The sequence below is a fragment of the Lathamus discolor genome, chromosome 6, assembly GCF_037157495.1.
Source record: "Lathamus discolor isolate bLatDis1 chromosome 6, bLatDis1.hap1, whole genome shotgun sequence".
NCBI lineage: Eukaryota > Metazoa > Chordata > Aves > Psittaciformes > Psittacidae > Lathamus > Lathamus discolor.
The window spans coordinates 55,805,454-55,827,072 of NC_088889.1; the positions used below are offsets into that span (position 1 = coordinate 55,805,454).

Below are 21,619 nucleotides of genomic sequence, written 5' to 3' on the forward strand. Positions count from 1 at the left end.
TACCTTTTTTTCTGATTTGCATCACTGTCCTGTAACAACTTATATTTACAATTCATTTGTTTCAGTAACTGACAAGGAAGAGGAGAAAAGTATTTAGGAACCCATGTAATACACAAGCATCTGTCATGCTAATATAGTACTTTGTTTGATTTTTAAACAGTGCAATTCATTCATTACTGTTCTATTTAAAACAATGAAACTGGAATCAGTAAGTGGAATTTCTTAAGCCACCACTCAATCGCTTGAAAGAAGTCTCTGTGGAACAATAAGCAATTCTTCCTATTGTTAGCTGGGGAATGCCATCTCACCTTTAGCAGCTCACGGGGAAAAGAAAAAAATAAAAAAGAATAAATTTAAATGGAAACTCATCATAGTAGATGGCAGACTGTATGACAGTACTGGCTAGTATTAGTTTCCTTCCTGCAAGTAACTCCAGTGAAGAACAGTTCAATTTCAGGGAGTTTGCTATAGCCAGATTACTAATAATTAAAAAAAATACTTAACTAGATAAATTTCATTACACTTACTGGATTTTCTACCTTCTCTCCTTCTACGTGGCCTTCTCCTTTGACCTTTGTCTTATCTATGTCTATAGGTACAGCATCCAGTGCCATTAGAAGACATGTCATCAGCAAAATACACTGTTGGGGTAGAACAGATAGCCACTTCATCTGAAATGAGACCAAGTTACAAAAAATAACAAATGATGTTATCATACTGTAGCGATTAGAATTTTTTTATGTTCCTACACAGATACCTGTAATACCCCACTTCTCACATGTTCTACTGCTCTCCAGGAACACTAAAAATCAAAGAATTAAATACAGCATTAATTTTTACGGCTATTTTTACACAAGCACATTATCTTGCAGCTGTATAGCAAACCTAAGTTGTATTGTAACCAGTGAGAGGGTTTTAACATGTTGAGGTGCTATCAATGGCTCCACAGAACAGGTAGGAACACCCAATGTCCATATACTTTTTCAGGATGGCCAAGTCTTGTATAACTAATAATGACATTCCTACTCTGATGGTGTCTTCGCTGAAGTTATTGTCAAACTCCTAAAGATAATCATGGATACTGAATCAGATCTTCATGTAGTAATGCCAGTAGTTTTTGTTTCAACAATGGAGTAGTTTGTCTAATTTGGAGCAAGGACCCCTCCAAAATTTATTAGCAGGAAAAGTATTTTACAATCCCTGTTATATCCATAGTCCAAGTTGAGAGATTCTTAAAAAAAGAGAGATCCTTAAAAAAATAGCTCACTCTACCTGAAATTGTGTCTGGGGCTTTATTAAGCCAGTCTCCCCTAGACTTTCTTTGGTGATTATGGGGCTAACTGACACATAATTTGATGAGCACAGAGTGCTTTGAAACTTCGTGATCTCTGTCTTCTCTCCCATTATCAAATTTGGTTGAAAATAGCTCAATCATGTAGAAAATGGTAAGACTGAATATTTAAACAGTGTGAGAGCAGGAAATCCAGCTAAAAAAGTAATGATGGTAATCCAGCATCTGACAGCAGTCAGGCTCTTGGGACAATTCAGCCTATGCCAGTCTACAGTATCTCAATATTCTATAAAAAGCGTAAGCAAACTCCAATGTTACATTATCAATATAAATCACCTCCTGGAAAGTAAAAGTTGCCAGTCAAATACTGTCTAAAATTGGCTTAGATATGTCAGAGAAAAAGGTACAGTATTTAGGAAATGTGCCGTGAAATCTAAAGTATGCCTGCTACAAGAAGAATTTCTGTGTAAGTGCTTTAACTAGTCTTGCAAGATTAAGCATTGTTGACACCTGTTATTCATACAACTTACGTAAAATAAAACACTTATTAAGAAAAGAATAGGATATGCATACAAGATGTACAGAAATAGTCTTTCTTTTGTTGCAGATGATGGAATAGCCGGAGATAAAAATATATCCACCTATCCATCTTTTATCTTGTATGTCAAAGCCTCAGGAATTCTCTGAAATTGTTTTCCTTAATTACATCTTCAGCAAAAAGAGCCTAAATGGATTCTGCTCATTTACAACATATAAATACCTGTTACTTTCATTTAAAAAATTACTAACATCAGATCATTACCAGATGGGACAGCAGGAGCTATTGTTATTGCCATTATAGCACATTAGATTCGATGTCAGCATTACTGTCAATCCCACAACAGCAAGCCTGATTAGCTTTGCCTAGGTCATTCCTTTAGAACAAGTAAACACACACACACACACACAGAGAAAAAAGGGCAAACACAGATTGATTTGCTGGAACTAGTGAATTAAACTGCTGTTGGATTGCAGTGACTTCATAGAGCTGACGAATGAAGGAGTTACTTATCACTTTTTTAAATGCTCAAGTTCCAATACTTCAGGTGTTTTTAATTATGGAATATTGTTGTATAAAATGTGCCTAGGTATGCAATTTCAACAGATTTTAATTAAAGGAAATTATAATAACTAACAAATACTAGGTTTTCAAGTCTCCTAATCTTGATGTAGAGGACAGGAGTATTTTTTTCCTGACATCCAGCCTGAATCTCCCCTCTTTTGGTTTAAAACCATTACCCCTTGTCCCATCACAAAAGGCCCAGTCTCTTCTATCTTTCTTAGAGGCTCCTTTTAAGAACTGAAAGGCTGCAAAAGGGTCTCCCCAGAGCCTTCTCCAGGCTGAACAACCCCAACTCTCTCAATCTTTCCTCATAGGAGAGGTGCTCCATCCTGCTGATCATTTTTGTGGCCCTCCTCTGCACCCGCTCAAGCAGGTCATGTCTTCATTGTACCAAGGACTCCAGAGCTGAATGCAGTACTGGAGGTGGAGTCTCAGGAGAGCAGAGCAGAGGGGGAGAATCACCTCCCTAGACCTGCTGGCCACGCTCCTTTTGGCGCAGCACAGGATAAGGTTGGCTTTCTGGGCTGTAAGTATCAAAAGCACCACAACAAATCCAGGACAGTATCCACCCCTTATTCCATACCATTCATGTCATGGCTCAGTATATATTCTGGAAGGAGTTCCCCAGAAGGGCCAGATCACTGCTTGGGTCAGGCTGGGTATCAGTTGGCAGGTGGTAACTGGTTGTATTCTCTTCCCTTGTTATTTCCCTTATCATTATTATTATTATGTGGCAGCAGTAGTAGTTTTTTATTACATCTTTGTTACTGCACTGTTCTTCTCTCAATCTGTGGGAGTTACATTCTTTCGATTCTCCTCCCCATCCCTCCTGAAGTAGGATGGGGGAGAGAAAGAGGGAGGAGTGAGTGAGCAGCTGTGTGGTTCTGAGTTACCAGCTCGGCTTAAACCATGACAGCTCTTTTTGGCATGCAACATGGGGCACGAAGAGTTATCTCAACAGTTATCCACATGCAAGACTTTGCATTTGGCCTTCCTTGTTGATCTTCATGAGATTCATGGGGGCCACTCCTCAAGTGTATCAAGGTCCCTCTGGATGGCATCCCTTCCCTCCAGTGTGTCAACTGCACCACACAGTTTTGTGTCATCAGCAAACATGCTGAGGGTTCACTCAATACCACTTCTACAAACCAAATCACCACTGGATCTTTGGGCCAGGCTAGGTTACTAGGGCAGATCAACAATGCTGCTGGGAAGTCCTGAACTAGAGCTATCAGTTGAATATGTATCTGTTAGTGGGAAAGCTCATTTTATGTATCAGTGGCATAGATACTGTTAGTAAGTTAATACATGTTATGAAGGCCACCAGTTCTTTTAGCTGGCAGACACCATCACCCTACTGGTTGCCCAGAGAGGTGGTAAATGCACCATCCCTGGAGACATTCAAGGCTAGGCTGGATGTCGTTCTGGGCAACCTAGTCTAGTTGAAGATGTTCCTGCTCATTACAGCGGGCATTGGACTAGATGACCTTTGAAGGTCCCTTCCAATCCAAACCATTCTATGATTCTGTGCTGGTCACTCGATTTTTTCTGTCTTGTATGAACGACATCACCTAATTTTGTCCTCCTTTTTTTCCCCAAAAGTAGATTGCCATGTCTGGTGTTAGAGTCATTTTCTAAACACAACTACCTGGCATTTTGATACGCCCATCAGCACACACACACAGATCACCATGTAAGCATGAATAAAATAAATGGAAAGCAGAAATAGCTTAACCTATACAGCAGGCTGGATAGAAATAGAAAATAGTGTTTCTGTAACAGACTGCATATGACACTATGAGTTTGGCTAGTAGTTCCACAGGTAACACGTTTTGTGAATGACCTCTGCTCATTTACTTCATTCCGTGACCCCGTAAATTCTTGTACTGGGAGAGATGTAAACAATTTATGCTCTAGCATTTCCATATTAAAGCTCTCCAACAGCGATCATACACCACTCCTCCCTCTTCTAGCCTAAAGAGTGCTAGCTTACCTACTGATTCCTGTCATTGAAGCCTTTTTCAAAACTTTGATAATGCTTGTTAGTCTTCTATGAATCTTTTCTACTCCTTCAATATCCAATTTGAAATAAAAGAACCTTGGGGGCCTAAGCTATGTTACAGATTTTATCAAAACATGTTTTTTTTTAACAAGAAAGGTTTATAAATTCTAGGTAGGACTGATAATATTTGCAAGGTGATGGTTCATGTCCAAAGCAGACTGAGATACAGTTGTGAGGAAGCCACTGTTCCTTCCTTTTCAGATGAAAGAAACAGGGAAGAAAGCAAAAGTAAGGCAAGCACTTAATTCCGTACCTGTCAACTAAGTGTATTTAACAAATAAATAGGAAATAACTGAACCTCAAAATCTACTTTGAAAGACTCTGAACGAACAGCCTGGACAATAAGTTCTGTAAACACAGAGCATCACAGTAAAAAAAATTTACAGGTAAAACAAAAATCCACCCTGCTGAAATTCTTGCAGAGTCTGAATGGATAGTCTAGTAAATTGGTACGTGAAAAGTCGTAACTATGCAGGAAGTCTAGGCAATGACTATGAAACAAAACTAATAAAACCAAAAGACTTATGAAACATATAATAACTGTTCTTTATTTTTAGAAATATTTTTTAAAATGTTATGTATGTTTGAAATTTTCATTTAAAGAATCGGTCGCTTCTGACAATGCTAAAATCTTGGCCCCCGATAAACGGATAAATATTTTTCTGACCAAGATATTTTCAAATATATAAAATTATTGCAATAAAAGTAACCTAATATTATCATAAGCCACTATAGTTACATAAGGTATGCAAACACTGCTTTTAAAAATCGTATGTGGCTACTATTTGAACATGCTCATTTCATGTAAGACCAACAGGTCATGTGGTGAGGTGAACCACGGCAGAGAAGCCAGAAACTCAAGTGCTAGCCATAGTTATGGCACTGATTCATTCTTTGCCTATGGCAAGTACTAAAGCCAACACTTTCAACAATGACACCTGGTCTTCGATCCATTTTAAAGACATAATATTTTTAAAGCTGCTGACCTACATGTTCTAGTAATGTTAATAATTGTGAAGATAGGGATTGTCAGTTTTTTGACAAAAAAGGAGACACAGCATTTTTCAGGCTTTTTCTCTTGCTGTTCATGAAAACTGATACATAAAATGTCCATGCTGAACTGAAACAACTGAGATATAAGCAACCAAGTTGGTGTGCCAAATCTCAGATGAGGAAGTACTAATCTCCAGCAGATTTGGGGTGGGCAACAGGAGCTACATCATCTTAAACTACCTCTGCAGTGGTGAGCAGAGCTTGTCCATCAAAAGCCCGAATCAAACTAAGTGCTATTGGATCTGCTAACTTTCGGTGTGATTTGTGCTCATGGGCAATTTGGCTTCCCTTGGAAATACCATCCTTTGTAATTATGCACTGTCATACATAATAGGAAAGACTGGATGATATCACAGTATGTTCTTCACATCTATAAGCCTCTCTGAAAAGAAGGCGATCTACTGCCCATCAGGCAGTTTTGTTTCAGGTTGTGCATAGGGCATATTTATTGTAGCCTTTTAGATAAAACAGACAAAAAAAAAAATCACAAGTATCATGAAGAGTTAAAAGCAGAGAAGACCAAAATGGATAAGAAAAAAATATCTCTATCATTGCAGCTGACTTTGCAGACTACTATGCTTAACACAGGCTTTCCCGTAGTATTTTGATGAACCCAAGTGTTTACACAACCTGTGCTATAACAAGTAAATTGGAAATATATTTATTAAGATGAAAAATAATTACCTAGTGAAGACTGAATTACTGTATTTAGGTACCTATTAGTCCAAGACTATTAATCAGAATGCCCTCAAAAAAAGCAGGTAACCAAGAACATACATCAGCCTTTAGAAGGTGACAGTCACAACCGAGTCACTAAGCACATTCTACTTTGACATGTACTAGAAAAGAAACAAGGCCCATTGCAAATTCTAGCATTAATCAGCTGCAAGAAAAAACAGCACAATTCTCAAATTCACCAACTAGAGGAAAAAGTGACAAGAGGCAGGATGAAAGGAAAACTGCGTTTCCAGGTTTTGTTCCACTAAACACTTTACCATTAAGAGTTCATTCCACCTTCAGCCTGTTAGCAGCTACCTTCAAGGGTTCCTGACTTCTGAGAAACCCATTCCTGGATGCCCATCCCTTCCCAGGCATTTTAGGGTGAGTCTAGGGTCTGATCCCAGGATGTTGTATTGAAAATGAGAAGCAATGTCAATTTGATCACTGTCATCAGTAGTACATAATGCACAGTGTGCATCCTTGTACCCTGCCATGGGTGCATCACTTGAGCGTATTATTACTACTGTTACTCCTACACAGTTTAATAGAAATGTAAATTGTCATGGAACTTTCCAGCTGACTAACTACTTTCTTAAAGAGAGATAGAGCTAATGTACAACTGTTATGTGGAAATTAAGTAATTTTAGTGAACGATATGTAATCCAGCTAGATGAAAAGGTAGCACAACTCTAATCTGCTTGTTACAGGAAACAATCTTGTCTTTCCTAGAGGGATATACAAACATTTCTACTTGTAATACATAAAGAGAACTAATCAAAAATGTAGTGCACTAGAACTGACAAATACTGTAGTTTATAAACAAAGCCAGTATCCTAAGCTTTCAGGGAAAACAAAAAATAAAACCTGATTATAAAGTATTTTTAAAAACAGAGTGAAAACCCAAAGAATGAAACAGTCAGCAGAAAACAGAGCCACCAATGTACTTGCATGAACAGAAAAATACAATTGGAAAATAAAATAAGCAGGCTGTCTGCCAGCAACCTTGATCTTAATCCCACTAAAATTAATCACAAATTCCTATCAACTTCAGTGTAACAGGATTGGACATCTGAATTAGAAAGAGCTACAGGCTTTGCAAGATAAGTACAAAATACAGCTTCTAAAGTTTGTTCTAGCAACATTAACACAAGCAGTTAAACACAGCATTGGCACACTTGTTTTACACACCTGCCAGGTGTTTATAATATTAACCTGAAAAGTTACTTTTCATAAACATAACATCTATTGCTCGGACACCAGAATTCTGGTACTCATGTCTCCATCACCCCTAGCAAAGCACAGGTGTCTTGAAAGAAGTAACACCCAATGTCAAATTTTCTAAAACAGATAAGCAAAAACATACAGCGATATTAGCGCACAGTGCGGAGTGTCTGCACATGTAGAATCTCAGTGGATGACTATGAAGCAAAATAGCACAACATTGTAAATGTCTGCCTGTTTGCACTTGCAAGCCCATGTGTACCATGAAGGGCACTGTAAACATAAATCCAGACTTACAGAATACACAAATAAGTCTACCTGTTCATAAAATTGAACACGTAATTAAATCTGCATAAGATACAGTGCAGACATATAGGATGATAGCAATACTCTCTATTGTCATGATTGTACTGTGACTTTCTATTTTAATGCTGTACACTGGAGAAGTTAACAATCTTCATATCCAGTGCTGAATTAAAACAAACAGAAAAGAGACAGACTGTATCTACTAATATTCACCTTTCTGAAAGTATTCTATCCTCAGCACTAGAATGAGAACATCACAAATACTATACCTTAACAATGTAAAGTACTCCTTCAGTATTTTGAGCTAGCCATCTAGCATCTTGATTCTGTTTTTCACCTCGGAAACTGTGATATACCTATCCATATATCAGTTTAAGTAGAGAATGTTTAATACATTTTATTTCTCTGAAAATTATTTGCAAAGATATAAATTTATTAGCTTACAAAATATATAAAAAAATACATAAAATGTTTGAAATCGGGCAGAAACAGATTATTTTGCCATATTTTCTGTTTGGAAACACCTGAAATACTTGTGTTCATTCCTCTCCATTCTTTCAAGAGGACCTGCGGCACAGATGCTGTTAGCTATCATACCTTAACCAATGATGAAAGTCAATGAATCTATAATTTATGCATCTTCTTCATAATATTATTCTAATGAGTTAATCTGGTATTAGCATGGTTAAAATGTGGCAACAATTTTAAGAAGCAAGCACAAAACCTTGTTTCAGCTCAAGCTTCTAAAGTAAACCTCTGTCTTGTAGCCAAGATTTTTTTCAGTAGGTCACTATTCTTGTAGATACAGATTTCTCATTGAAGACAAGAGCAGAAAATAACACAAAAAGGGAAATGGCTACAATGTGCAAGTTTTCCCTTTACAATTTATCTTTCAAAATACAGAAACGCCTGCATACTTTTCTTCCCAAATAAGAATTCATCCTTTTAAAAGTTAATATGCAAGCATACTAATTTCTCCCTCTCTCCTCTTTTAGTAAATGTCCCACCCACACAAGCAGCAACAGTTTTCCTTTTATTATCCTTGAAACATTTTTTTCCTCTCGTGTCAAAATTGCCCATTTTTTCTAGCCAATGTCCAACAGTTTTCAATCTGGACATACTGTCCTGATCTTTCTTAGGGCACATTCCACTCAGTTCTCTGTATGCAAAGACATTCCTTATTTTTTCAAGAAGCATAATACTGTACATAAATACAGGTTTATATAAAACACTAGTATTCAAGTACATAAAGCCAGCAGAAGCCTTTTTTCTCATCCTCTTCACTAGGCTTAAATTATTTTCTTTGACTTGGATTGTTACATTTTTCTCGCTGCACTTTATCTGTTTCTTTCTTTATACAGTTAGAAGTTGGCTGGTAGAACAGATTTTTGTTTCAGTTTCTCAGGAAAGCCAGTATGCCTCAACTGCATGTAGTACAACATTTGTTGACGGACCCTTTAAAAAGAATACACTTCAGCTGTTTTATTAAATGAGTCATCCAAATGCTGGGGGATACTATACAGTAACACAAACTGTGAATGCTCAACTGGGAAAGAAGAAAATACTACCTACAATGCAATTCTACGTCCTGAAATAAAGATGGCATAGAAGCGAAATGTACAGCTGCATGTGCTTAGCTCTATTCATACGTGAAGTTTGAAAAGAAAATGGTCTTTTCTTCTTGTTGCAATGTTAATGGTTCATGATTTTAAAATGTGTGCACACACACAAATACATATATGCATTTGTAATACTACCTGCCTCCAAGGAACTTCCCTATCGTAATTTCAGAAAAATAAGTATCAGTGTCTACAAAGCTATCTTACTAACTGAAGAATGTTGAAATGTTAGTTTTGGTTTTAAAAGGGATTTACATGATTTTATCAATTCTTTCTAATAAAGTTGTCTAAAAAATAATTTAGGATGGCAATACTCAAACAAAAACTTGTATTCAATTCAATACATACTTGATAAAATTCTTATCAACTTTGAATTCGAAAGAAAAAAAATATACCACTACAAACATATCTTCCTGTACTATAAGTCTGGTTTCCATATGGAACAAAATACAACAACAGCACACCTCACAGATTCATTCTGTATAAATACAAACAACAATTTTGTCAGTGTTGGCATAAAAAGCAACCTTGTTTCAAGTATGCTACTACATGCAACCAAAGTATTTGCTCAAACCCTAATCTCAAAAAGTAGTTCAATTATTCTACTATATATGTATTTTTCTTTAGTCAACAACAAACCATGATGCTAAAGTAAACCCTGAATGCCCACAGGACTTGAGGGACTTTTCTTCCCCTCTGGAAAGAAAATACAAAATAGCTAACAAAAATAAAACTAGACTGAATGATATGGAGACTGATTTAAAAATATTTAGGCATTTAATTATAGCTGCCTAATGAGATTTATTTCTATAATTTACTACTTCCCATTGATTTCTACTTGCTTAGGAATCCAAATACATGTAAGCATCCCACAACTGTTTTATAAAGAATATAAAGCATGAGAAATATAATCATGAAAACGGTTTATATATTTCCTGAATTACCTATGATGAAGTATAATATTTACAACTGAATACGCTTAAAACAGCTCTAATAAAATGGAATTCCTTCATTCTTCCAACTGCCAAATGATGCATACTACATAAGAGCAAAACCTATTAAAATTAACATGAATTTTGCCTCTGATTTTATTAGATATGTTTTAAATATCTGGCCATGCTTTTAGCTATATATAAGCATATCCATATCTAGAAGTCTTGTGTCTACTGTGTATCTAACAGGAACTTCAGAGAGATCTTTTCTGCTTACTGAGCAATCAAAAAGACAAGAGCACTATACCTCACTAGAGAAACACCTTTGTTGCACAAGTTCAAATCGAAGCAACACAGATATTGGCTTTTAACAGTAAAGGATTTTATCTTTCTGTTGTAAAGCATATTAGTTTAGTCAGTATATCGCTATGAGTCAATATTTCCAACCTCTGACATTTGAGTCAATATAATAGTATTTTACATTTTTATTGTCTCAGAACACTATTGTTCTTCCCTTTCACAATTACAACTTGTTTTATATGTACCACTTGAGGACTGCTTTTGACAGAAAACCTTTAACTTGGCTTATATGAACTGAAAGCTTATGTTCAGCAGTACTATCATTACTACGCAGCCGACTACAGTTTCCACAGTGGAAACATCTCCTGACTCTTACTGAAACATGATTCTTTTTGTTGTTGCTGCTTAGTTTTTAGTTTCTTGATGGGGTTTTCTGAATATAATTTCAAATAATGCCAAATAATGGTATCTTAAGCTGTAAAGCATCAAGTCACAAATTTACATCAGGTGCATATATTAGATGCCTTTGCATCTAACAGATAATAGAAGTTTTAAGCATATCCAATGGGCAATATTAATTTGTAATTTTGGTTTGCCCTTTTTTTTTTGCTTAAGTTAATAATCTCTGTAGAAGTAAATGAGATTCACATTGTTCTACTACCACACAATTTGTTTAATGATAGACTTATTACTTATTTAAATAGAATTATCTTTCTTATTCTAAAATAAAATGCTGACACCATCCAAAAGATTACAGTAGTGAGTAAAGGGGAAAATTCATAATCATAGTTAGGATGTACTGCACGTAATTAGGTTAATAATTTGCAGCCCATAGTGAATATTGCCTTGTGACAGCACAAGATCACTGTGTAGCAAATGACAGTGGCAGATATAAGTGGATCTTAAGTGCTCGCAGGAATGGGAGCTTCTCCCCTAAAACTTTCGTGAGTCTTAAGCAGAGGCCCACAAAGGCTACAATAAAACCTGGTTTCACATAATTTTTGAGTGACACTATCCACTATCCTATCCAGTCTTTAGAATGCTGCTCTGTTCAACTAAGAGGGACAGTCACCTCAGAATTCAGGGCAGAACTGCATCAATACTGAGTCAACTCCAGGACTTTTTGTTTAGAGTGGGAGAAAACAAGATGACAAAGCAAGCCTCCAGGTTGAACCAGATACCATAGCGTACTGGTGCTTTATTGTTACTGCAATGGTCTGATTTTAAAAATGCTGCACATTAATTCCTCATACCAAGAATTTACAAGTCCAACAACAGAGGCTTTTCCCCCTATATTCACTAAAAAGTGTTGCCAAACAAGAACACTTTTGAAAACCATAGCCATATTACATTTCAGCAAAAAGTTACCTCTCTACAACCACATCTTAACCTTTTCCTCTTTCGGAATATTTTCTGAGTACAGTGGCTATCCTGACATTATTTTACCTAGCTCCTCCAGCGGTACTATAGCAAGCATAATGCAGAAAAGCTATATACCCTTTCTAGCGAAACCAGTCTACTCCCCTGAACAAAGCAGCCGAACTTTTTCTGGCGGTTGTAAAATTACCAGCCAATCAAGATCCTGCTGCAGCTGCCAGGTACGCATTAATTTCTGCCTTAGGTGCTCCAAAGCTAACTGCTTGCGCGCCCATCAGCGGGGCTGCTGAAGTGTTACTTCCTGGAAAGCCATTGATCTGGCTGGCGGTACCCGAGCGTAAAGGCCGGAGGGAGGGAAAGCGGGAGGGAAACCTGGAGAGCTTCCTGGCGGGGGCAGGACGCTCCCGGCCCAATTCCAGATGCCCCTCTCTCTCCACCTCCACCCCACACACCCGAGGGAGCCCCTCGGCCCGCTGGGCTGCTCTCGCCTACTCTCCCGCCCCGCCGCGTTACCGTTATTCCGCGTTTTCAAACCTGACAGGAGGGAGGACGGTTAAACCCCGCGAGGCACAGCGCGTCCCACCCCCCCAGCACGTCGCGGCGGCCCACTGCTCCCCCTGACAGGACCTGCCCCGCCGCGAGGCCTCCGCCACGCTCCGCGCCGGCGGGGCGCCCCTCACCGGCCCCTCCGGCAACGACTGGGGGCACCGCCGCCCCGGGACGGGTGAATCTACCTTAAGCTCTCCTGCGGTGGGAGAGGGGCCGCTGTTTCTTAAGGGCGAGGCGTCTCCGCTGAACGGGGATGAAAAGAGGCGTTCCCGGGGAGTGCCCCTGCGGATCTGAGGGGCTCGGCGGCGCGGTACGACACGGCACGATACGGTACGGTTCAGCGCGATAGCCCAGCGGCGCTCCGACAGCCCCTGCTCCCGTTGCCATAGAGACAGGTCCCGCCCTTCTGTACGTGTGGATTGGTCGGGCCAGACCCCCGTCCGGGCGTCGCGGAGAGCTCTGATTGGATAGCACCGGACGCCGAAGCGAGATTGCGCGACAAGCCGCAACGCCGCCAGCGCCGAGAAGGTACGTGGCGGTCGCCGGGGGGCGGGTCCCGGCCGCGCGCCTCTGGCGTCACGGGGGAGGTGGGGACGGGGACGCGGCGCGCACCTGGTCCGCCCGGGGCTGCGGGCGCGCTCCGGTGAGCCTCGGCAAGTGCTGTTTAGTCTGCCTGAGCCTTGCTTCCGTGTTGCGCTAGGCCGCTCTATAACGCGTGTTCCGGTTACCGGCCGGGGGTCCTGAGGGGAGCCGCGGCCTGTGGTTGCCGCGGAGGGCCCAGGCTGGGGCCCAGTGCTGTCTACAGACATCTCCTCCTTTAAGGCATCCTTTTCCAGGGCTGGTCCTTCTTTTCTACTTATTTGAGCTTTACTGAGTTCAGATTTGGTTTCCCTTTCCCCTTAGAGGAGAAGAAAATAAAGGGGGGGGGGGGGGGGGGGGAGAGAAATATCTTGACCTGTATGCAGATTAAATAATTTAGGAAACTTTTCAACGTGTGCATTTGTTTATGCTTGGTGTCAGCTTTGGGTTTGATTTGTGGGTTTCCAGTGTTCCACTTGTTTCAAAGTGCGGTACTGGTGTTTCTGGACTAAGATCTGTGTGTTCTGGACTTCTCTTCAGCATTGAAAGTGCTCACTGATTATTCAGAAGTTTATTGGGTAGCTAAACACTAGCTGTAATAGCAAATACACTACAGTTCCTATAAAGATAACTGTTTATGGAATAATCATAGATTTCAGTTGTAAAACCTGTTAACATGTTTCAATACTGTGAGCCTGTTGTATTTAAACAAAAATGCATTGACACATAAATTCATGAAAAACTTATCATGTGCATTGTATTTGTGTTACTCTGATTTACAAGATAAGTAGCTACAAGTAGTTTACAAGCTACAAGTAGCTACCTTAAGAAACTGTTGCAGTCATTTATACAAATGAGAGGAAAAAATAATTTATTGAGGGATTTGTATAGCCTAGGCAAGATACTCAAAACTGTTGTGAAGTTTTGAATGCTTAATTATAATGAAAATTGGAGTCCACAGTGGTAATTGAAATTGTAGCTTCTGGGTTATGTATGTGAAAGAAAAATGGGAATGTAAACTTGCCTAATGACATCTGTGGTAATAGAAAGCTATTAAAGTAATAGGGCTGATGCTGCTTGGAGCTTTCCCTTTCTTGAGATACTTTTCAATGTTGTAAAATAATTTTCGTACACTATCTTTCACTTGAAAAACAGAGTTTTGTGGTCAGTATTCTTTACTAGTTTGTAGACTGTCATTTTGGGGAGCTGGAAGCACCAGAATTTCTTAAATGTAAATTCATATGTGCATGTCAGTAATCACAAACAACTTACGGAAAAACTTAGGCAACAGTTGAAACCAACATAGAATGATACATAAAATTCAGTTTAAAACATGCCACAAATATGTTCAAAAAGAACCTGTAAGCTTGCAGCTCTGCATAATATCAGAGTAGGCCACTATTACACTAGGAGAGCCAGCTGGGACCAGACCTTTTGATACATCAGAGGCTGCACAAGTGTGACTCACTGTAGGCAGGGAGATGGAGCTCTGCCTGTGTGGCAGTGACCCAGCATCCTCACCTACGCGTTGTCAGGAGGTGGTTATCTGACAAGGCAGGAAAGAAAACCTCTAGTGCTCTGGGCGGTTTGGCCATAACTGACTTAGTTGGCCTTCTGGGGTCATGACCATCCTCACCTTTTGCAGCTTACTTCAAGATTATAGCCTACCTCCTGCTGCTCTGCAGCTGTTCTGTGTTCTATATTTGACCAGGTGCTTGAAAGGCTGCAGGATAGATGAATTTGCTGCTGGGTATTTGAAAGATAGGCAGTTTGGTTTTTTTTTCCCCTGCCTTTACCAGCAACAGTGAAGAAGGGGAGTACAGGGGAGAGATGGGTTTTAAATAAGCATTGGCCTCAAGAGAAAAAGAGCTGTGTGGAGTGGTGCCCTTGATACTGATGGTAATGTGGGATATCCAATGTTGTTTTCCCCCATCTGGCACAATGTCAAGTTATTCAACAGCTGATCTTGAAAATACAGTGGTAAAAACGTTACTCCAGCTTCAGCATGCAGGAAGTTGCAAGGTTTGAAAACTGCTAAGGGTTTCAGTATTGCAATAGAAGCAGTTACCTTAACCTGAAATTGAGAAATCAGTCTGTTTCTTAATGCTGGACTGTTCTTAATGCTGGACATAGCATGGCAGAACAGAAGAAAAGCCTGTCTTTGGCTACTGTTTTGTCATATTGTTCCAGTATGGTAGTAAAAATGGGTGGGATTTCAAGAGGACTCATATATCAGACTGCCCTTGATACTTTTTGCTGTTATTTTTATTTTGTGGAAGGTTACTGCTGTTAAAATTCCCATCAGTAGAACAAAGAGTTAGGTAGTCAAATGTCTCTGAAGAAGTAGTCCTAAAATCTGGCTCCTGAGTTCTCTCTCTCTTTTCTGTCTCTCTGCTCTAGGAAACGCAGTGACAGATGCTACTTTTGCCATTGTCAGCAGCAAACATTTTCTTAGAGTAGAAGTGGGTAGAAAGGCCAACTTATTAGCATTAGTTTGTGTTTTAACCACAGAGTAAGCTGATAACTTCAAGGCTGGTGCTGAAGTACTTCCCCTCACCATCCCAGTTCTGTCCATCAGAAGTGGCAGTAGTGACAGAAGCCATATTATAACTTGTGTTGTTTGACTTAGGAAGAAGTCACCTAGAAATGACAACAGAATTTATTTGCAATGTTTCTACGGTCATGGCAATGCTGCTATTGAAAAACTCATGCTTAACTAGTGCAGTGCTTGGTTTCCTATGATGTGTACAAGTACCTGCTGGCCACAGAGCTGAGGCTGCTATAGTCATTTGCTGTGTTTCCCAACAGCAGTGAGTTAACAGACAATAACCACAGACCTGAAATGAAAATACAGTAGTGATTGTAAAGTTGAGTGTCATTAGGGTAAGTGCTTAATTTAGCTGGTATGGGAGTGCTGTTGACTTCGTATGAAAGTGGCAGGCAAGAATGCCATTAATGCACTGGTGAGACTCCGCTGTGGCTTATGTCTCCTTGAGGAGGCTGTGGCTTATGTCTGCTTGAGGAGGAGGTTTCAGAGGAGTTATGCGAGTTTATACTTAGCTTAGTGTGTGGCCCATAAGTTTTCTTTCTCTGGCAGACATCTGCCTTGAATCTTTCCCCAGTTTGAACAAGTACAGCTCATGTCCTCACAGATTAATACTAACTTTTTTTTTTTTTAACATCTGAGCAGTCGGAAACCCTGTCTCCAAATGTAATTATTGATTCCATGATCTTATCTGCTATGGCCATATCCTGGCTTTCAGAAGACTATTCTGTACCAGTATTACATATTTCATGGGTGTTGTCGCCTGTTGTAACAGGGTTAGGTTTTCTCTCAACCAAATTACAGTGAAATGACTTCCTTACATTTAAGCCCTGGTACAAGTATCCAGACTAAAAAGGGAGTAGAGGGATTATGCTGCAATTTTAGCAGTTTTTTAAATTGTGTAGTCTGTCTTTTATGCAGTGAAAAACATTTGCCTCCAAGTTTACCATATCTTATTGTTGACTCATACTTAGTCTGATTTTTTCCTTGTAAGATGAATTTACTGAGGCAAGATACATATTTCATGTAGAATTGCAGTAACATTGTATATTACTTCAGGCTATTACAAGCCTTTCTAGGAAATTAGAACAAAAAATTCAGAACAAAAGACTTTGTATAGAACTAATCCAAATGTTGCGGTTCAGAGCTGAAAATTGCAGTCACTTCAAGGCTGAGAGGATGGAATATTTCTAACCCATTGTTTCATAAGCCAAAAGTATGAATTCATTAATAAGTTGCTGTGAATCAAACCATGAATGCTCTTACAGCGTGGCAGCTATTCTATGCTAAACTTGAAACCCCTTACCGTTTAGTAGAAAAAACAAGCAGCAAGATTTTGTAGTTTTAGGAACAAATAACCACCAGCTGAAAGGTGATAGCTTTTTCTTCTTCTTGCAGGTCTCATGCTGTTGTAAGGCCTGCTGCTTGTAGTGGAGAAGATTTTGATCATTTCTCTGATTATTTCAAGGTTGTTTCCACCCTCTCTCAATCACAAGGTGGTAAGTACCATCGCCTAGTTAGTTATGCTACTTAGTTTTCTCTCTCCAAATACTATGATTCTATTTCATTTCAGACTGGAACCTGCTTTAACTGAAGGGCAGAGAACCTCTGGGTAGGGTGGATCCCCAGCTTTCAGCGTCTGTTCCAGTGCCCCTCCCACGATCTGGGGCACACCTGGCAGCATGACCACAGCCACAGGGTGGGATGTGTGCCTGTTTGTGACTGGGAGTGTCTGCAGTTTGGTCCCTTGGTGGATCCACTTCTTGTCAGGTCATGTGATTAATTGGAAGACATAAAAAAATACAGATGATTGTTCAGGTTAGTTATCAGAGACTTCTTATTCCTGTTTTGGTGTTTGTCATCTATTCAATGATATATCACAAGAACCCATTTGTTGCAGTTCTTAAGGAGAATTCCATTACACTAGGTAATTTGGAGAGGTAGGGAAAAAAAAAATCTATTGTCTTCTAGTGCTGACCAAAACACAAATTCTGTAATAAAGGTGAGTTACCAGTGTAACTGCAACTATTTATATTGCAGTAGTAGAAACTCGAGGTCCCTTTTCTGTGAGGTGCTGAACAGCTCAAACACAGAACACCAGAGCTCTTTGTCTATGAAAGTTTGTAAGTCTAAAGCTGTCCTATGTTATCTCTCATCTTGTGGCTATCCTTTCTTGGACATGTACCTAGCTGGCTTTCTGCTGCAGATTTCAGACTGATGTATTAATTTTCAGGCTGATTTTCTAATTTTCAAGTTATAAGAAATGTTTTTTCTCTTTCTGTATATTGTAAGTGAAAGGAAAAATAAAATAAACTGGTAACTTAGAAAAGGCTGGAAATAAATGTTTCCATAATATATAATTTTATTTACTGAATTTTAATAAGGTGGCCACGCTAGAACAAAAATAATAAATCTTAGTCTGATGAAAGAGGGTTCTGTTTCATCTGGACATGTTTTATAAAGGTAAACATGCTTAATTAGCTCAGCTTTTAAATCCAGTGACTCTTAAACAGAAATTTATCAGCCAAATACTTTATTCAGAAACAAATATTTATGCCTTGGTGTAACAAAATATTTAATCATATGTTTAGGTCTGTGCCTACTTCCTTTTGAGTATTTGTTTACATTTCTGTAAGATTTTGTAATACATATTTTTATAAATGAGCCAGCCATTGACTTTGTACTCTAGGTTAGAGATCAGAGACTGGAGGCTTCCTTGAAAATTCAGTTCTACACTGATTAAAAAAAGTAGACAGTTTTTGTTCTGTAGAGGACATTTACATGCATTTATCAAAGCCTGGTAAAAGTGGAGGGTGCTTTAGAATCAAAGAGATAATAAAGAGATGTGTTAGAACTGAGGCAAGGACTCATAATACATTCGGAAGGAAAGAACAGAGTAAATTGAAGAAGAAAGCCAAAACAAAACAAAGACAGACAGGTTTCACTGTTTTGAAGGTGTAGAAAAATATGAGTACTGGTACAGGTCATGAGGATAATTTCAGACTTGAAGCAACATGGAAAAGTTGCGAAGAGAGAAGACAGAAGAGGAACGCTATCTTGCTTAAGAAGGAGGTAAGACATGTAAGTTGTTGCAAGCTATTTTGGTGCTCTCAACTGAAGAGGGGGTGCCTTGGAAATGTGATAATAACGAACAGCAAGAAAAACAAGAAGTAAAAGGTAGGGTACTGTGGTTGCAGCGAAAAGTGTATCACTTGCAGCACTTTTTTAGCTTCTCACTTCCACTAATGGAAATATTTAAAGAAAAAAAGCTTGTGGTAAGGGCTGTACAGTGCATGTATATTACACAAATCTCATGTGGAACAAGAAATACCATAAGTGACTCGTTAAAGAAGATGTAGCACTTTATTCCTGATGCAGTTTTTATTTGATTTCTCAGGTAAATCAATATTTTATTAAATTTTTTTCAGTCATCTGCAGTTTATATAATGCCACTGTCATCAAAAAGCAGATGAGTAGCGTCTGAACATTAGGCAAAGGCTAAGTAACTACCAGATATTTAAATGACTGTGGTAGTAGTTCTAAAACAATCCTTTCTTTTAAATTTATATTTACTTCTATCATAATTGTATGTGTGATTATCACTGAATTACTGTGGTGGAAAAAAGGAGGAGTCAACATGGGGGTTAGGTTTTTTGGTTGGTTTATTATTATTTTTGTATACATCTTGGACTAATGGGGTAAGTCAGCAATGATGTTTTCCAAGAATGTGTATCAGTCCTCTGTGCTTTGGTGTTAACATAAATGATCCCAAAGGGGGTACAGAATTATATTTGCTGATGACAGGGAATTACTTTGAGTAATAAAATCAAAAGCTGACCTTTTACTTTAGGTCTTCAGAGTATCTCATGATATTCAGTAGCTGGGTGATAAAGCAGCAAATGATGTGTTAGTCATGTAACCTGATTTGCCTTTAAGAAAAGGTGGTCTTGGTTGGTTTTTTGTTTGGTTGGTTTTGCAGTGTTGTTTTGTTTGTTTGGGTTTTTTTTTTTCCATCCAAAATGGCAAGCTCTGGACTAGCTCTCTTACTGCTCAGATTGTGGATGTCTAATAAGAAAGTTCTTTAAAAACATACAACGCTCAGTGGTGGTCAAAATAGCAAGTATTAGGAATAATGGTATTCCTATGAAAACAATAGCATAAAATAGCATATTACTTCCTAAATCCTTTGTACACCTGTATTGTAAATATGACATGCAGATCTACACCTGTAATATAATAACTGGCATGCTGAAGGTAAATAGAAGTGGTCATTTTTTTTCTCATAGCAAGGAAAAAGCAATCAAAACAGGTGGTTTTGACTGCTGAACATTGTTACCTGTCTTTCCTTGGTATTACATGCTGCAGTTTCTAAACTGTCTTCTGCTCTGTGAATTTATCTCCCTCTTTTTGGACTGTATTGCAAATCGGAGTTAAATTATAAGCTTTTTAACTACCTTGTGTTGTCATGAATTGTATAAACCAAAGGTCTTCTTTTAAGTTTTTAAATTATGGTGCTTGGTTCCTGGTGAGCATTTATTTGCAGGCAAAATAATAATCAGTGCCATTAGCAGAAGTGGTGTTGAAAATACAAAATATATGGCCAAATAATTAATGATTAGTTGTTCTAGCAAGAAAAATATCAAAGGATGGGGCGGAAGCACATGTGAGTGCAAGCTGTATGACCAGGTGAATGTGAGTACATGTGAGCATGGGCATGAGACACAGCAGGAGTCAGTGCATATGAGTAAATGGGTATGTGGGAGGCATGTGAGTGAATATAGAGATGCATCAGTGTACATACATACTGGTGAGTGTACAAGGGAGCATGAGCACACACAAGCATGAGTACCCATGCAGGTGAACTTGTGTCTAGAATATTTTTGAGGAGATACAAAAGTGGAGGATTTAAACCAGAATTTATGGCCTTTCATTTTTGTGCTCCATAGAGATATTTGAGGAGAGGTGGCTCACTCCCCAGTACCCCACCTGTCTGAAGTTTATTTATTTTTTCCTACCACTCTTCCAGGGGAATGTGTTGACAACCGAATTTTCCAGTGAAAGGGTAGCAAGAGCATTTCTGTTCTGGAAGCCATTTCCCCAACCTTTCTAGACTCTGTACAGCATGAAGCACCCTTTTGTCCACTGTTTCATCTAGTTAAGCTGAAATGAAATATGTGTGTTTGTGGACAAGTGTAGAATAATTCTGACAACATTTACAGTTTTGGAAGTTGAAAATAAAACACAAAAAAAATGTATCTGTGTGCTCATTGGAACATTGGACTGGATGTGTGCTTGTTTCCTCGCACAGAAAAATGAACAGTATTTAGCAAAAGTGGTGTTGGTGTCCTTGTTGGACCCCAGTATTATCTTGTTCCTGAAAAACTTGATGAGGCAATTTGAATGTTAGAAGAATGGGAGGATATGGTTGCAAGTTCTGCTCCATCCAACATTTTTTTGGACCCTGGCCATCAGGAAGCATTTTGTCTGTCTCAGAGATGAAACACTTTCTCTTCAGTAGGAATAGTATAAGCAGGATGTGTAAATAATGTGTGGCAAGGGGCGACTTTATTACAGAAAGGAAAGTCTTCCCAACTTTTCCTTTCTTTTATGAAATTTTAAAAAGAGATTTCTACGAAAGATGTGCCAGGGGGTAATTTGCGTGTTTTGTATTGACCTACATAAACCTGAGTTGAACCTAAAAGTAATAAACAAGTAATAAATAAATAAGTTGTTTCACTCTGTTTCTGTACTCTTTGTGCATTATCAACCATTGATTTTTATTTTGTCATCTGTTTAATACTGCAAATATTATTTTTTTCTCACCTCCAAAAGTATTCATAAAAATAAGGCTGATAATATTTGAAAGAGTACTGTGTGTCATTTTCTCGCCTCTGCTGAGCTGCGTGTCTAGAAAATGGAAATACAAGCTTCTGCCTACTCCAGAGGAATAGAAATAAATCGTA

The 21,619-nt window shown here is 38.7% G+C and overlaps 1 protein-coding gene and 1 long non-coding RNA gene across 5 annotated transcripts in view; one reads left to right on the plus strand and one right to left on the minus strand.

Annotated features, from left to right (window-relative positions):
* Positions 1-12,948, minus strand: part of NUCB2 (nucleobindin 2) — a 32,219-nt gene extending 19,271 nt beyond the window's left edge. The window contains exons 1-2 of one of the 2 annotated variants that reach the window (XM_065682879.1): positions 12,718-12,947; positions 528-671 (exon numbers count right to left, since the gene is read on the minus strand). In XM_065682879.1, the coding sequence (XP_065538951.1) occupies positions 528-671 (144 nt within the window). In that variant the 5' untranslated portion in view covers positions 12,718-12,947. Of the gene's footprint in view, positions 1-527; positions 672-12,717 lie in introns of both variants that reach the window. The other variant, XM_065682880.1, reaches the window with a different exon arrangement.
* LOC136016152 (uncharacterized) lies at positions 12,328-21,383 on the plus strand. 3 transcript variants are annotated; one of them, XR_010613513.1, is made up of 3 exons: positions 12,328-13,060; positions 17,055-17,155; positions 17,230-21,383. It is a non-coding gene; the product is annotated as an uncharacterized LOC136016152 (long non-coding RNA). The 3 variants fall into 3 exon arrangements; XR_010613514.1 differs by lacking the exon at positions 12,328-13,060 and adding an exon at positions 13,089-13,185; XR_010613515.1 differs by lacking the exon at positions 12,328-13,060 and adding an exon at positions 13,089-13,175.
* The last annotated feature ends 236 nt before the right edge of the window (positions 21,384-21,619 follow it).